Source organism: Nomascus leucogenys, chromosome 16, assembly GCF_006542625.1.
Source record: "Nomascus leucogenys isolate Asia chromosome 16, Asia_NLE_v1, whole genome shotgun sequence".
NCBI lineage: Eukaryota > Metazoa > Chordata > Mammalia > Primates > Hylobatidae > Nomascus > Nomascus leucogenys.
In genome coordinates, this window is record NC_044396.1 from 72,160,668 (window position 1) to 72,178,054 (window position 17,387).

Here is a 17,387-nt window from a genome sequence, read left to right on the forward strand (position 1 = left end):
TTGAGTCTATGTGTGTCTTTGCACGTGAGATGGGTCTCCTGAATACAGCACACCAATGGGTCTTGACTTTTATCCAATTTGCCAGTCTGTGTCTTTTAATTGGGTCATTTAGCCCATTTACATTTAAGGTTAATATTGTTATGTGTGAATTTGATCCCATCATTATGATGCTAGCTGGTTATTTAGCCCGTTAGTTGATGCAGTTTCTTCATAGCGTCAATGGTCTTTACAATTTGGTATGTTTTTGCAGTGGCTGGTACTGGTTTTTACTTTCCATATTTAGAACTTCCTTCAGGAGCTCTTGTAAGGCAGGCCTGGGGGTGACAAAATCCCTCAGCATTTGCTTATCTGTAAAGGATTTTATTTCTCCTTCACTTATGAAGCTTAGTTTGGCTAGATATGAAATTCTGGGTTGAAAATTATTTTCTTTAAGAATGTTGAATGTTGGCCCCCATTCTCTTCTGGCTTGTAGAGTTTCTGCCGAGACATCCACTGTTAGACTGATGGGCTTCCCTTTGTGGGTATCCCAACCTTTCTCTCTGGCTGCCCTTAACATTTTTTCCTTCATTTCAACCTTGGTGAATCTATGATTGGGGTTGCTCTTCTCGAGGAGTATCTTTGTGATGTTGTCTGTATTTCCTGAACTTGAATGTTGGCCTGTCTTGTTAGATTGGGGAAGTTCTCCTGGATAATATCCTGAAGTATGTTTTCCAACTTGGTTCCATTCTCCCTGTCACTTTCAGGTATACCAATGAAACACAGATTTGGTCTCCTCACATTGTCCCATATTTCTTGGAGGCTTTGTTCATTCCTTTTCATTATTTTTTCTCTAATCTTGTCTTCATGCTTTATTTCATTAAGTTGATCTTCAATCTCTGATATCCTTTCTTTCACTTGATCAATTTGGCTATTGATCCCTGTGTATGCTTCACGAAGTTCTTATGCTGTGTTTTTCAGCTCCCTCGGGTCATTTATATTCTTCTCTATACTGATTATTCTAGTTAGCAGTTCCGGTAATCTTTTATCAAGGTTCTTAGCTTCCTTGCATTGGGTTAGAACATGCTCCTTTAGCTCAGAGGAGCTTGTTATTGCTTACCTTCTGAAGCCTACTTCTGTCAATTCATTAAACTCATTCTCCATCCAGTTTTGTTCCCTTACTGGCGAGGAGTTGTGATCCTTTGGAGGAGAAGGGGCATTCTGGTTTTTGAAACTTTCAGCCTTTTTGTGTTGGTTTTTTTCTCATCTTTCTGGATTTGTCTACGTTTGGTCTTTGATGTTGGTGACCTTTGGATGGGATCTGAGTGGTCGTCCTTTTTGTTGATGTTGATGCTATTGCTTCCTGTTTTTTAGTTTTCCTTCTAACAGGCCCCTCTGCTGCAGGTCTGTTGGAGTTTGCTGGACAGCCATTCCAGACCCTGTGTGCCTGGGTATCACCAGTGGAGGCTGCAGAACAGCAAAGATTGCTGCCTGCTCGTTCCTCTGGAAGCTTCATCCCAGAGGGGCACCTGCCAGATGCCAGCTGGAGCTCTCCTGTATGAAGTGTCTGTCGACTCCTGGTGTCTCCTGGTCAGGAGGCACAGGGGTCACGGACCCATTTGAGGAGACAGTCTGTCCCTTAGCAGAGTACGAGCGCTGTGCTGGGAGGTCCTCTGCTCTTTTCAGAGCCAGCAGGCAGGAACGTTTAAGTCTGCTGAAGCTGCGCCCACAGCCACCCCTTCCCCCAGGTGCTCTGTCCCAGGGAGATGAGAGTTTTATCTATAAACCCCTGACTGGGGCTGCTGCCTTTCTTTTAGAGATGCCCTGCTTAGAGAGGAGGAATCTAGAGAGGCAGTCTGGCTACAGCGATTTTGTGGTGCTGCGGTAGGCTCTGCCCAGTCCAAACTTCCAGGCAGCTTTGTTTACGCTGTGAGGGGAAAACTGTCTACTCAAGCCTTACTAATGGCGGACGCCCCTCCCCCCACCAAGCTCAAGCATCCCAGGTTGACTTCAGATTGCTGTGCTGGCAGCGAGAATTTCAAGACAGTGGATCTTAGCTTGTTGGGCTCCGTGGGGGTTGGATCTGCTGAGCAAGACCACTGGGCTCCCTGGCTTCAGCTCCCTTTCCAGGGAAATGAATGGTTCTGTCTCGCTGGCATTTCAGGCATCACTGGGGCATGAAAATAAACTTTTGCAGCTAGCTCAGTGTTTGCCCAGATGGCCACCCAACTTTGTGCTTGAAACCCAGGGTCCTGGTGGTATAGGCACCCAAGGGAATCTCCTGGTCTGCGGGTTGCAAAGACCGTGGGAAAAGCATAGTATCTGGGCTCAATAGCTCTGTCCCTCACAGCATGGTCCCTCATGGCTTCCCTTGGCTAGGTGAGGGAGTTCCCCAACTCCTTGTGCTTCCCGGGTGAGGCGATGTCCCACCCTGCTTATACTCACCCTCCATGGGCTGCACCTCCATGGACTGTCTAACCAGTCCCAATGAGATGAACCTGGTACCTCAGTTGGAAATACAGAAATCACCCACCTAATGCATTGGTCTCACTGAGAGCTGCAGACCAGAGCTGTTCCTATTCGGCCATCTTGCCTGGGCACCAAAATCAATGATACACTCTTAATCATGGCCTGGTACACTTTTAATCATGGCCTTCCCATGTATTCTAAATTTACATTATATCATTCTTTTTAGTCTAGAACCTGAAAATTCTTTCTTAGACATGTTTCTAATCAAACCAGGTAACTCCAGTATGCATCCAGAAGAATTTTTGAGTCATAAAATATGTTTATTTAGCTCATTACTTGCATTTCTTGCCCTCTGCTGCATTATTTCTGACACTCTGGGAAGGAAGTCTACAAAATTTATTATTGCTCAAGTATAACATTATCATTCCTTTGCCTTCCTCACTCAAAAGGACTTCAATGGGAAGTTATTTTTATTTATGTCCTTACATAAACAACTATTTGAGCCTAAAATCCTTTAAGGAAAGTACTTCATTTCTGGCTGATGGAGGAAATATTACAGGACACAGTGATAGACCCAAGAAGACCCACACCTACTGTGAATAGCCAGAAGACCATTACACTGATCTGGGAGTACTTTTGAAAAGTTAATGGATTCTTAAACAAAATAGGTTGGATTACAAATTCACTCAGACCATACACTTCAAATAGTTCATGATTGGCAGATTCAAAAAAATAAAATAAAATTATGGTTAAGAATGGTAATTAAATATATAAGTGGTGATATTTTATTTTCTGTGATATTTTTCTCATATTGTAATTTAGTTCCTAAAAATGAGACCCATGAAAACTTCCCAGGGTGGGAGGCTTTGTTTTGTTTTTTTTTGTTGTTTTTTTTGTTTTATTTTGGTTTGTTTGCTTTTTGTTTTTTACTCTTTCTAAGAAATACATTAAGCTTCTTAGTGAATTATTCCTGTTAGTTTGGAAAGAATAACAATTTAATCGCATGCAAGCACTTGTAAGCTATGCAAGGTAAAATAATAATAATATTTACTTTGGGTTGTCTCTGGATAATTTTTCCTTTTCTAGTTTCTTTCATTTCACACTGTTTATTTTTGAAATAGTTGGACACCTAGATGAAGGGAAAAAAAGATCAGAAGTCTTAAACACTCTGACCCAGTTAAACAAACCTGTAGTAAAAATGAAAAATATTGATAAATTTGGTGGTGCTTATTTGCTGTGCAAAACTGTTTTTTTTCTCTCTCTCTCTTTTGCTATACAGAAGAACCTACTGTAGAATTCTTTAAGTATCAAGCTCCTTTAGAGGATTTTAATTAAATAGGATATGTGCACACTTGATTTACAGGCGCCCTCTCAGGGACTCACCTGAGGGTTCTTTGAAAATTTATATCAGTGTTTTATGAAGTGTTACTGTGATACAAATGTAATGTGTTATGACTGGAGACAGAAAGTGGACTGCATGTAAAATTAGATTGTGAAACTAAGGTGGACAGGCAGATGCACATCTATATTAAAGTCCGAGGGTCTTGAAATCACATGGACCAAATGACATCTTAAAAGAATAATGTATGGCGCAGAAAGACAGATTGCTAAGACATATTATGAAGGCGAGAAAGGAAATGTGTCAAGATAAGAGGAATACCAAACCTTCCTTAACTCTCAAGGCTGATTAAATTTACACAAAGAAATGATAAGCTTGTGTACTGAAGTTGGACAATAGTGTATGTATATGTTATACACTGTGTAGTATAACACTGTAGACCAAAGTTCAGCTTAAACATATGTAAAACAAGGGGAATTTAATTTACGTTTCCAGTTGAGGTAAATGAAGTGTTTCTATACTTTCTAGATATGATTACATCTATCAAATACTTCTAGGTTAAAAAAAAACCTTTGAATTCTTAGAAATAAAACTATAGTACCTGTCAAATATTTTATAAGGATAGACTTTCAACTCTGTCTTGGAATATGGAGGAGCGGCAATGACATTGCCATACATTTTGTTGTCAGGGTAGGAAGGTCTCTCATTTATTTTAAAAGTCTAGTCAGGATTTCAGAATTTTCTAGAGCCTCAGTGTAAAAATCTGTAGCTATAACATGAATTCTGGGTTGCAAGAATATGTCTAGAGTAAGAATACTCAAAGTGTGACTCAGTCTCCTACATGACTACATGATAATTTCAGATATTAAGATTAACATTTTAGAAACATTGATAGCCATTTGACATTACTGCAACAACCTGAGAACATGATCACTTTTCTAACCACTTGGTTTTATCGTATTTTACAAATAAATCGGTCTGCAATGGATGGGAATTAAAATGACACCACCACCGACAACAACTAGTCCTTCACCACGAAGAGTTTGAGAATCACCGTCTAGAACTGAACTTCATAAGAGGGGAACACAGCAAGATGTGGGGAATCCTCTTTCTACTGCAGGAACAGCTGGTTGGATGTGGTCCAGGTTGCTCTGAAAAGCTTTGGGTGATATTAGAGCCAGACATGAAAGTCCATTTCTGAAAAAAATTAAAAGCATGAAGCTCACTGGTTATATTTGCATCCCGCTTAACCATGAACATTTTTTACAGAATTGTTTTATAAATAAAACCAGCATCTGTTCTGACCTGCAGCATTTGTTTTTAGTAGGGGCACATTTTTTTACTTTGCTTTTTCTAAACAAGCAGAGGCCAAGCAAGAGGAACTTTGCATACCCAAGAGGAGATGGTGTTTACTCTTGACAATGAATATCAGTAGGGTAAGAAGGTTCAAGTGGTGCAGTCATGTGGAGTAGAGGACAAAGGCCCAGACAAGATTCTTGGGGTTTCGGTATGGCCCTTTTACTCAATAGCTATATGGGCCTCAGCTTTCTCATCTGTAAAATGAGTGTGATGATACCCCTTACTTCAAAAGGTGGTAGTGAAGATTAAGTGAATTATAGATTGAGAATTCCTAATCCTAAAATTCAAAATCTGAAATGCTCCAAAATCCAAAACGTTTTGAACACTGACATGATGCTACAAGTAGAAAATTTCACATAGAAGTAATTAACACAAACTTTGTTTTATGCACAAAATTATTAAAAATATTATATAAAATTACCTTCAGATTATGTATATAAAGTGTATGTGAAATGTAAATGAATATTGTGTTTAGACTTGGGTCTAATCCTCAAGATACCTCATTATACATCTACAAATATTCCTGAATCTAACAAAATCACAAATCCAAAACACTTTTTGTCTCAAGCATTTCTGATAAGGGTTACTCAATCTGCATATGCTGTATTAGAATGCTTACAGCAGCACCTGGCACATAGTAATTGCTAGGTAAGGGAGGCCTCTTACTATAAATCACCGCAACTACTCCTGGCAAGCTAATGAGTCTTCTAAAACAGTCACACTGCTTTTTAGTATTCCATGTGCTAAATTTAATTGGGTAGTTCCAAGACCATGGCTTCTCAGTTTGAAAGAAGACATTATTTAACATCAACATGGGTGGTTTGTTAGATGGACAGGTTGAAATGAATGCCCAGGCTCTGCTTCAGAGGGGTTACATTTAAGAGAAACACCCTGAGGGGAGCTATGTTGATGGAGTAATACAAGTCAGGGCAACCTCAATTCTTCTCTTACATGTTCTTAGTGCTAGGGCCGTCTAACTCATTCTGGAATAAAGCAGAGCTCCATTGTAAATATCTCCTTCTCAGGACCCTGAGTCCACACATCAATTCAGACGTGTACCTTTCAATGGCCCTTTCCTATGAGGAGCAAAATCATATTAATCTCATATAAAAATTATCTAATTTAGATTTCCTTGTTTCATATTTAAAATACTGCTTTTAAGAGCTTAGCAATATCTTAGCAACAGCTGCTTCTGGGTTCAACTCGAGGCTTTCTAGGGCTTATTCCATGATTTATAGGTTCCTTCCTTCATCCAGAAGGAGACAGCATCGCCCTTTGCCTGCTGGCATTTTACCCAGCACTTGAATCGAAAAGTAACTCCAGCTGTCCTGGTCTTGTGACTCCCTTAAACCCGTTTGAGTCAGTTCTTACATCCTAGCACTTTTCCAGCCATGATTAAGTTCTTTAAATGGCCCGGTGATGGGCCAGCTTCTCACTGCTGGAGCACAGACAGAAAGTTTTGTGGTTTTAGCACTGAGAACGTGTGACTTTTCTGGTCCAGACGATTCTTTTCGAGGTGGCAGAGTTCACACAGCCGCCACATGGCGCCCTGCACTCACACTTGTGCGATGTTGAACCCACTGCTGCATTTCTTTTTTGTGGGGACAGCCTTTTAGACACAGAGTGATGGTGATTCTAGATTGAGGAAGACAACTCCTTTCAGAAATAAAAAAGCTGCAGCATTTTTTAGTGTTGCTGATAAATATGCTTTAGCTCAAGAAAGCTTGGCTTTGATGTGTGGTTCTGTTGCTCTTGGCTAGGATCCATCCTTTTCAACTGAAAGAAGAAAATGCTGGGGTCTGATTATCTCTGAAGGAGGAAATAATGGAAGGCGGACTTTGCAAGAGGATACTTCAGTAAAATAAAAATGATAAGCAGCAGGCTGGATTATAGTATGAGCTCTCCCAATCTATAAACACCTGCCATCTAAACAGGCCATTATTCTCTCTTCTGGATACTTTACACATGTCAAGAAGATGTTGAGAGAAGAATATTCCTTAGAGCTTAAGAGCGTCTAATTTAAACCTTTTGTAATAGTAATTATAAACTAAGGGTTACTGTGATGGGAATTTCAGGGAGAAATGCTTTTGCACGAATGCCCTTTCTTTTCTCCTCACTCTCAATGCACATCTCTTTGCTTTTGATTATTTCAAAATGCGTAAAGTTATGCTCCATTAGCAAATCAGTGGAAACAGGTCTCACTAAGACCACAGTCCTTTGCTTTTTTGTTCAGATTATGGTGCCTGGAAGCCAGAACAATCTCCTTCTGAAGCCTCTGCTTCCTGATACTGAATACAAAGTCACAGTGACTCCCATCTACACGGATGGAGAAGGCGTCAGCGTCTCCGCTCCTGGAAAAACCTGTAAGTGAAGCTTTCTCCCTTTGGATACAAGTCGACTCATTAATTGGAAATGCTTGTCCCCTGTAATGCACCCTGAAAGGTACAGTAGATTGCAGTGAAGAAACTAAAAGATTTGGAAACAGGAAATCTGTCTGCATCCTGTCTTTACACACACAAGCTATATGACTTTGAGCAAATTGCTTAAATGTTCTGGGCTGCAGTTTCCTTTTCTGTGGAAGTGAAGACTTGAAAAACCACTGCATCTTTCTCTTCCAGAGTTTAATTCATCAAGGTCCTGTTGATTCATCAAAATGTATTCTGCATGCCTAATTTCTCTTCATCTAACAGGTGTGCTCTAGTCCAAGCCACACTCTCTCTTTTATTTTCATTTTATTTAATTAATTTACTTTTATTTCCATAGGTTTTGGGGAACAGGTCGTATTTGGTTACATGAGTAATTTCTTTAGTGGTGATTTGTGAGATTTTGGTGTACTCATCACCCAAGCAGTATACAGTGAACCCAGTTGGTAGTCTCTCATCCCTTATCCCCTTCCCACCCTTTCCCCTGGAGTCCCCAAAGTCCATTGTATCCTTCTTATGCCTTTGCATCTTTATAGTTTAGCTCCCACTTATGAGTGAGAACATATGATGTTTGGTTTTGCATTTCTGAGTTACTTCACTTAAAATAAGTCTCCAGTCTCATCCAGGTTGCTGCAAATGCCATTAATTCATTCCCTTTTATGCAAGCCACACTCTCTCTCATCCAGATGAGCCTCCTGTCATGTCTTCCTGCTTCTACTCATGCCATCTCCTATTCTTCTCATAGCAGCTTGAGGAGGTTTTCAGCAGATAAATGATCTGCACCTCTGTTTTAAGCCTCCCAATGGCTTCTCACTGTACCCAGGATGAAATTCTATGTCCTTCAGTGCCTTACAAAGATCAACCTACCTCCTGGATCCTGCCGATCTCTTTGATCTCCCCTCCTGGCCATTTCCCCAGTCATACCTCCCCTTCTGCTCTCCACTGGACTCTTTGAAGTTGTTCCTGCCTTAGGCCCCATGCCCTAGCAATTCCTTCTACATGGAATATGCTTTCCCAGATGTTTGCATGTCAGAATTTTTCTGGTCATCCAGGTCTAGGCTCAATGTCACCTCCTCAGTCTTTTCTGGCCACCCCATGCAAAGTAGCCCCCATTGTCTATGATATTATCCTTTTTTGTTTGTTGCTTTTGGTCATATCATGGCACTAATTACTCTCTGATATTTTCTTATTTATTCATGTATTTGCTCACTTTCTGTCTGCCATCCCCGGAAGGCAAAGCATCATGAGAGCCTGGGGCCTCATCAATACTGTTCACCTCTGCATGCCAAGCTTCTATAGTGCTGGGTGGCACAGAGGAGGCATCATGCAACTCTTGTTTAAGATGGATTGACCATGTTCCTCAAATGAGAAAGATGCATGAAAACCCTTGGTTAAAGCATTACAGAGTCTTAGTTGTTTTCATTATTGATATGATTGTCTATTCTTGCATAAAGACTGCTCTAGAACTTAATGGCTTAAAACAGTGACCATTTTTTATCATATCTCACAATTGTGTGGGTCAGGAAATTAGGCAGGACTTGCTGGGAAACTCTGCTCCACATGGGATTGATCAGTGTCACCTGGTGGTATTCACTTGAGGGTTGGTGTGGTCTGGACGGTACAGGACAACTTTACCCACATGTCTGGCATCTTGGTGGGGATGGCGAGCAGGCTGGACCCAGCTGAGTCCCTCTCTCTCTCCATTAGTCTCAGAGCTTCTCCATGTGGTCTTTCCAGTAGAGCACTCATATTTCTTACATGTCAGCTCAGGACTGTAACAGCAAGAGTTCCAAGAGGCATAAAATGGAAACTGCTAGTGTCACTTCTGCTGCAGTCTATTTATTGGTCAAGGTAGTCATAGAACCCACCCAGATTCAAAGAAACAGTCATAGCGCCACCTGTCAATGGAAGGAGAGTCGAAACCTCTGTGACCATCTTTATCCATCATGTTTACCAAACGATGACATGTGGTTAGGTTCAAAATGGCGTCAAGGGCTGAATTCTGTACCTGGGTGCCGAAGTGTAGAGTTTTCAACTAAGTCTGTGGAAATCATGAAAATTCTGAAGCCCAGAGTCCTGATTCTGCTCAGCTGGGGCAAATAGGTGTCATCTCCTCATTTAACAGTGCTGGTATCTCTCCCTCCTCCCTTGCTTATGCCGTGTGCCTCCACCCAGACTCCCACCAAGCCTGCACATTTTGCTAAAAATCACCCAGAGTATTGTGAGTCCTCGGAGCTGCTATAGTTGTTTCCTCAGGGGACATGAGGAAGGAGAGAAGGAAAACAGAAGAGCAGTGCTATAGGGAGATTTCAAACTTTTCACTCCACCTTTACCGGTGTATTGGCATCTTGATTTGGTCTATGCATTGGAATTTCTAGCATATGTTGGTATGTTGCTGCTAAATAAATGTTCGAAAACCAAAATCACAGACTTAAGCAACAATTAAAGAAAACATCAAGTAGTATTTTACCTAGCAAGGTAAATACTTGCTATTATTTATTTATCTTTAAATAAAAACTATTTAAAGGTTATTAGTATGAAAATAGGGCTTAAATCTTATTACAGAAATGCCATTACATCCTAAAAATCTCTATATAGTAAAATTATTTTGAAGTATTAGTGGATGATCTAAGCAGTGGTTAAGCAGTGGCCAGCACAACTACGTTTTATCAACAACAAAATGATAATGACAAAATGCATACAAATCTACAATAGTCCTCCATATAAATGACTGTAATTTTTTTTTTTTTTTTTTTTTTTTTTTTTTTGAGACAGAGTCTCACTCTGTCGCCCAGGCTGGAGTGCAGTGGCACAATCTCGGCTCACTGCAAGCTCCGCCTCCCGGGTTCACGCCATTCTCCTGCCTCAGCCTCTCCGAGTAGCTGGGACTACAGGCGCCCACCACCACGCCCGGCTAATTTTTTGTATTTTTAGTAGAGACGGGGTTTCACCGCGGTCTCGATCTCCTGACCTCGTGATCCGCCCGCCTCAGCCTCCCAAAGTGCTGGGATTACAAGCGTGAGCCACCGCACCCGGCCAAATGACTGTAATGTTTTGATAAAAAATGGATAAGCAATAATATAAAACTTCAAACAATATAGGAAATATGAAGATGAAAGCAAAAAAAAAAAATCAGAATCTTACCTCTGAGAATAATCACCATTAACATTCTATGAACACACCCCCAGTATTGCTGTTCACATATACTTAGTGGAACAGAGTGGCATGGAGACAGACATTTCTAATAAACATGATTCAATTCAATTATACCTAAAATTAACTGATGAAAAGGGAATCAAAGTAACAATGAAAGACTTCTACATTTCAGACAAAAGTGTTTTGTCCTAAGAGCAATTATTTCCCATATATTTAATATTGAAGCCTGGGCGTGGTGGCTCATGCCTGCAATCCCAGCACTTTGGGTGGCCAAGGCGGGTGGATCACGAGATCAGGAGATCAAGATGATCTTGGCTAAAACGGTGAAACCCCATCTCTACTAAAAATACAAAAAATTAGCCAAACATGGTGGCACGTGCCTGTAGTCCAAGCTACTTGGGAGGCTGAGGCAGGAGAATTGCTTGAATCCAGGAGGTGGAGGTTGCAGTGAGCGGAGATCGTGCCACTGCACTCCAGCCTGGGTGACAGAGTGAGACTCTGTCTCAAAAAAGAAAAAAAAAATTGAAAACAACCACAGACTCTCAAAGGCTTCTCATTGTGTGTTTCAGTGCACTTTCACTTTTAAATATTTTTAATTTTGTGGGAAGATGTCTTATATTTTGATGGCAACAGTGTAGGACATAAAGAAGGAAATTACACTGAATCCCTGTTTTTCCTTTTCTTTTCTGCTCAGTGCCATCCTCGGGGCCCCAGAACTTGCGGGTGTCCGAGGAATGGTATAACCGGTTGCGCATTACGTGGGACCCCCCATCTTCCCCGGTTAAAGGCTATAGAATTGTCTACAAACCTGTCAGTGGTAAGTAATGCTTTGTAAATAATATTGATACCGTGAGTAGTCACTTAAAGTGTCTTTTAAGATAAATTGTTTTCTTATAACACCTTATGTTTGGTTGTATTTTTTTGAAGAAGTAGGGAGAACCTCTTACTTGTTTTGGAAAAATAAAGTGTTTTAGTATGGTCAGTGATAGGGTAGATATTATCAGGATGATGAAGCTATGACATCACATAAAAAACTACTGGGCACATCAATTAGAAGAATATATATTGGGTATATACATGACCTAATCATACCCCAGACCAGGAACCAATCTAAGGAAATCTTGACTTTATAGGAATAGGAAGCTTTATGCTCAATGAAGATATAAGTTCTAAACATTTGGAATCTCTAACTTCAAAGTTCTCTTCTACCTCTTACTTCTTGGATTAGTTGGAAAAATTTCATTTATCAACTTCTTAGTCTCCCCAGTTTGGACATGGAATAGGGGGAAGAAAAAAAAACTCATCACGGTAGTAAAATGCTTTTCCACCAGTCTCTTAGCCACCTCCATAAGAGGATCCCTCTCGCCTCTACCTCCCGCATCATTATATCTTGAAGGCATGAAAATGTTCCAAGTCGAAAGCGATCGTACCCTTGGTCTGTATGCCTGTGAAGAGGAGACCATATGCACCAGCACCTCTTACAGTACCATCTCCCCATTCTTAGCAATCTCATGAAGTTTAAACAGGAGACTAGAATTGATGTTATTAGGGTCTTTCCAGTTTTCTAGACCTGGGCCTGTAGTACTCTAGTTGTTTAACAGAAAGGGCATCTCCAATCATTTTTCTTAATTTGGCAGGAAAATTTTAAAAACATTCTTACAGTCATTAAACATTTTCTGCTGGCTGGGTGTGGTGGCTCATGCCTATAATCTCAGCCCTTTGGGAGGCTGAGGAGGGTGGATTGCTTGAGTCCGGGAGTTTGAGACCAGCCTGTGCAACATGGTATGACCCTGTCTCTACAAAAAATACAAAAATTAGCTAGGCATGGTGGCATGCACCTGTAGCCCCAGCTACCTGGGAGGTTGAGGTGGGAAAATCGCCCGAGTCTGATAAGTCAAGGCTACAGTGAGCTGTGATCACACCATTGCACTCCAGCCTGGGCAACAAAGCAAGACCCTGTCTCAAAAAATAAAAATAAAATATAAGCACTTTCTGCCTTCAAAAACTCCATTAGTCTCCATCTTTCATCTGAGATGTGGTTCTCGTCCCATACCAATTTTCAGCCTTTTCTATTGTGTCTCATTATCCAGGCGCTATTGTCTTCAGGCCCGTAAGACTCAAATACTCCCACCTCCAATTTCTCCAGACAAACATCCTTATAACCAGGAAAATAAAATAGTAAGACTAGAACATGGATGCACTAGTCTGCTCCAGACTCATTCTTTGGGACCCATCACCAATGTTTTTCTCTCTTTGCTTTAGGCCAGAAACGTGCGTTAATTTGTAAGACAGCCTTGCTTAATTTGTTCTTTGGATCATTTTACAAATATTGATCAGGCTTTCTAAGCAAAAAAGCTTTATTTTAGGCCAGCGGTTCTCAGTTGATGTCATTTGCTCCCCAACAGAGACATTTTTGATTGTTACAACTGGTGAAAGAGGACTTGCTCCTGGAATCTAATGGGCACTCCTAAACATGCTACAATTGACAGTACTCCCCTGTTCCAGAATAAAGAATTTTTCAGTTCAAAATACCAATAGTGCTGAGGCGGAGAAATCCTGTTCTAGGCCAAGTGGGAGAAATATACATGTATGGTCATTTGCATCGTACGTGTGGGGCATGGGAAAATCGCTGAGTTAACACATACATACGTAGACATATAAATGTATTGTTGGAAGGGGGCTTCTGGAGGAAAGTGATGAGTATTTTGAGAACTTGTCACTAACTCAAAGCTCTTAAAGAATGAGCATGCATGGGAAGAAGCAGGACGTAAATAAATTTGTATAGGCTTTAGCAACGAATGTTTTTAATGCTTCATTAAAGACCCCACTAGATTGAAGAAGAGGTGAAAACATAAAGGCCTGAAAATGCTAGCTAATCAAGGGCCTTGGAATAAGAACATAATCTGTCTAGTATTAAACATCCTGAAAGGATCAGATAAAAGTAAAGTGGTAACATTGATGCTGGTTCACAATGTGGCAAGGTATGGCCTGGTCTCCATGATAAAAATTGCTATGACTGCTACTTGCATGCCTGCTGGGAACAAAGTTGGTTACCTTAGAAGGGACAATTGAGAATTATTTCTTTAATTGGACAAATTCCTCAATTGCCTGTTACAACATAGTACATAACAATATAGCGGATAGTAGACTGTGAGGTGGACCAATTTCTTTGAATAAGCGCAAGGATAAAACTATATTTAGGGAAAGGACTAGATCCCTAAAAATAACCTTTAGCGCAGCAGTTTTTAGAGCTAGATGAGACCAGATTCAAACCTCAACCCTGCTGTCTGCTTGCTGTATAATCCTAGGCAACTGAAAAGCAGTCGAGTGAGTACAATTTGATCTAAGAGTGCTTCTATTTTCCCATATTTTGTTGTAACTAAAATATATCCTCTTTCTTCTTTAGTTCCTGGTCCAACACTGGAAACGTTTGTGGGAGCTGACATTAACACCATTCTTATCACAAACCTCCTCAGCGGAATGGACTACAATGTGAAGATATTTGCCTCCCAGGCCTCAGGCTTCAGCGATGCCCTGACAGGCATGGTGAAAACATGTAAGAGCCAGCTCCAGTGACCTCAGCTGCACATGGGTTTTGTTTTGTTTTGTTTTTTGAGATGGAGTCTTGCTCTATTGCCCAGGCTGGAGTGCGGTGATGCGATCTTGGCTCACTGCAACATCTGCCTCCCGGGTTCAAGCGATTCTCCTGCCTCAGCCTCCTGAGTAACTGGGATTACAGGCACAAGCCACCATGCCCAGTTAATTTTCGTAATTTTAGTAGAGACGGGGTTTCACCATGTTGGCCAGGATGGTCTTGATCTCTTGACCTCATGATTCAACCTCCTCAGCCTCCCAAGCACCCGGGAGGCTGAAATGGAATAGAAAAATATATCATTTTTTCTTTTCCTCCGCATTGCTCTTTTCTTTTCCTCCGCATTTTTCTTTTCCTCCACATTGCTCTTTCTGGATGGTGTTTCATGGAAAGAAAGGTGTGCTCTTTATTTGGGGTAGTTCAGAGTCCCGGTTGGCAGCAGGATGTCAGTATCTGGCTTTCAAATAGGCTTGATGATTGCAGATAGGATTTCCTTCTGGAAAATCTGTGTTGGCATTTTTCAAATTTGGTGAAATTTTCCAAACTGCCTGTAGCCCGAGATGGCCAATGTCAAAGTTGGAGCAGGATGAGGTTTGTCTTTTCTCAGAGGGGTCACTCCACCCCCTTGTGCATGCACACATGCCATCCATCAAAAGTACATGCCACCCCACTCTCAGCACTTCCTTCTCTACTCCTTTGAGGGTTTTCATGTTGTCTGCACACCATCTGGGACTCCTCATTGGCGTACACCACTCCCAGACACCCACGCACTAATGCAGTGTTTTCCAAATTCCATCACCTGCGTGCCATATTCCTGAAGTTTGTTATACCTCCGCATGATCTGTTTATTTATTTGGATTGACTTACAGTTTTTGACCTAAATACTTTTCAAAATCCATGTAATTACCCTAAACAGAAAATCAGTATTTTTATTTTTTAATATATTAAAAATATTTTCTCCTCTACTGGCTTTTTAGTTAAATATTCCAAATTTTCGTAGATATGCTAGAGATTTCAACATGAATCCTCAGCTTATTCCAGTCTACCTTAAATTACTGCTTTTTGGCTTAAGAATTTTATAACAATGTATAATACCTTCTTCCTTTTTGCTACTCTTTTTCTATCTATTTTGTAATTCTATTGTTATAAACCCCTTAAGATATTATCGTTGTTGTTTCAAATACTCACTATTCTTTCATTTTTTTCTAGCTTTATTGAGGTATAATTGGCAAATAAAAATTGTATATATTCGAGGTGTAGATACATAGATCTGCAATCTTCAATGTGATGATTTATGTTTACAATGTGTAATAATCACCACAATCAAATTATTTTTGAAGTATACATTTTATTTTCTTTTTTGATAGTCAAATGACATCTTTATTTTTTTATGTATTTTAAAAACTTCAATATCCCTTAGGGTACAAGGGGTTTTTGGTTACATGGATAAATTCTCTAGTGGTGAATTCTGAGATTTTAGCGCACCCATCACTGGAGCACTGTATACCGTAACCAATACATAGTCTTTTATCCCTCCACCCCCTTTCCAAACATCCCCCTTTAGTCCCCAAAGTCCATTATATCACTCAAGATTTTTAATCACATTTTAAAATACACATTAAAGATAACACATAAATGACCAAAATACAAGTCGTTTGTGTGCTAATCAAGATAGTCCTGAGTGCAATCAACAGCACATGCCCCACTCTTGACATCGTAGTCATGGTATTATCAAAAGAATAAGCCTCAAATCTGCTACTTATTAGTGTGGCCTTGGGCAAATTGCTTAACTTCCCTCAGCCCAGGCTTTTTCAATTCTAAAATGAAGATAATAATAACCATCGTTCAGGCAAACTGTGAGGATTACAGAGAAAAAATGTATGTAACATGCTTATGATGTGGGAAATATTCAATGAATAACCACTATTATTATTGTAATGATTTGGCTTTATGCACTTGTCCTATATCTTACCCTCATCCCTAATAAATAATTAATCTAATCAATACTGTCAGGCAAGAGTGGGCCATATATTAAGCCAGACCCCAGCACCCCCCGATTGCATATAGGGCCAGCCCTTTTATAGAAGAGGTGTCCTGAACTCTCTGTCATGGAATATCTTGAGACCTTGAAGGCTAGATAGTGAATAAATTTATCTTAAAAGAAATAGTCTCCATCTTCAACAGACCTAGGAAGCCTTTGGTTGTGGTTCTGATCTTGTGCTTGGCTGTTGATGTGACACTGTTGTGGCTTCACTGATGAAACCTCCAAGTATTTCCTCTGTTTTGCGCCTATAGCAACCTCACAGCCTTCCTTAGTTACACCACAGCATCCCCTATAGCTGGGATTAAAGCGTGCGCCACCATGCCTGGCTAATTTTCTATTTTTAGTAAAGACAGGGTTTCACCATGTTGGTCAAGCTGGTCTTGAACTCCTGACCTCAGGTGATCCACCTGACTTGGCCTCTCAAAGTGCTGGGATTACAGGCGTGAGCCATCACGCCCGGCCCTATGATTTTTTATTGGTCTGTCTTCTCCCTAGTCTTTCTTGTCTTTTTCCATCCTCTTTTCTCTGCTCCCTCTTCGATTCTGTTTCCTCTTTCTTCTATCCCTTAATAAATATATTGAGCATTCCAAACATATTTTAAAAGACTGAGATTGTTGAATTGTTTTATATTCTTGTCCTTAAAATATAAATTCAGTGAGTTTATTATTTATTCTCTCTCTTTCTCCCAAGCAAAAGAAAACCTCCCACAATGGCAAATAAATTAATATAAGGTACTTTAAAAATATTTTGTGTGGTTATATAAATCATTAACATTGATAAAAGTTATATAAATCAGGGCCGGGTGCAGTGGCTCACGCCTGTAATCCCAGCACTTTGGGAGGCTGAGGCAGGCAGATCACCTGAGGTCAGGAGTTTGAGACCAGCCTGGCCAACATGACGAAACCCTGTCTCTAGTAAAAATATAAAAGTTAGTCGGGTGTGGTGGCATGCGCCTGTAATCCCAGCTACTCAGGAGGCTGAGGCAGGAGTATCGCCTGTACCTGGGAGGTGAAGGTTGCAGTGAGCTGA

The 17,387-nt window shown here is 40.5% G+C and overlaps 1 protein-coding gene across 1 annotated transcript in view; it reads left to right on the forward strand.

The window, feature by feature from the left end:
* Nucleotides 1–17,387, forward strand: part of COL14A1 (collagen type XIV alpha 1 chain) — a 243,649-nt gene that overhangs the window by 104,555 nt on the left and 121,707 nt on the right. Inside the window, exons 20-22 of the mRNA XM_003256159.3 lie at nucleotides 7,377–7,506; nucleotides 11,417–11,539; nucleotides 14,129–14,278. Coding sequence (XP_003256207.1) covers nucleotides 7,377–7,506; nucleotides 11,417–11,539; nucleotides 14,129–14,278 — 403 coding nt within the window. The remainder of the gene's footprint in view (nucleotides 1–7,376; nucleotides 7,507–11,416; nucleotides 11,540–14,128; nucleotides 14,279–17,387) is intronic.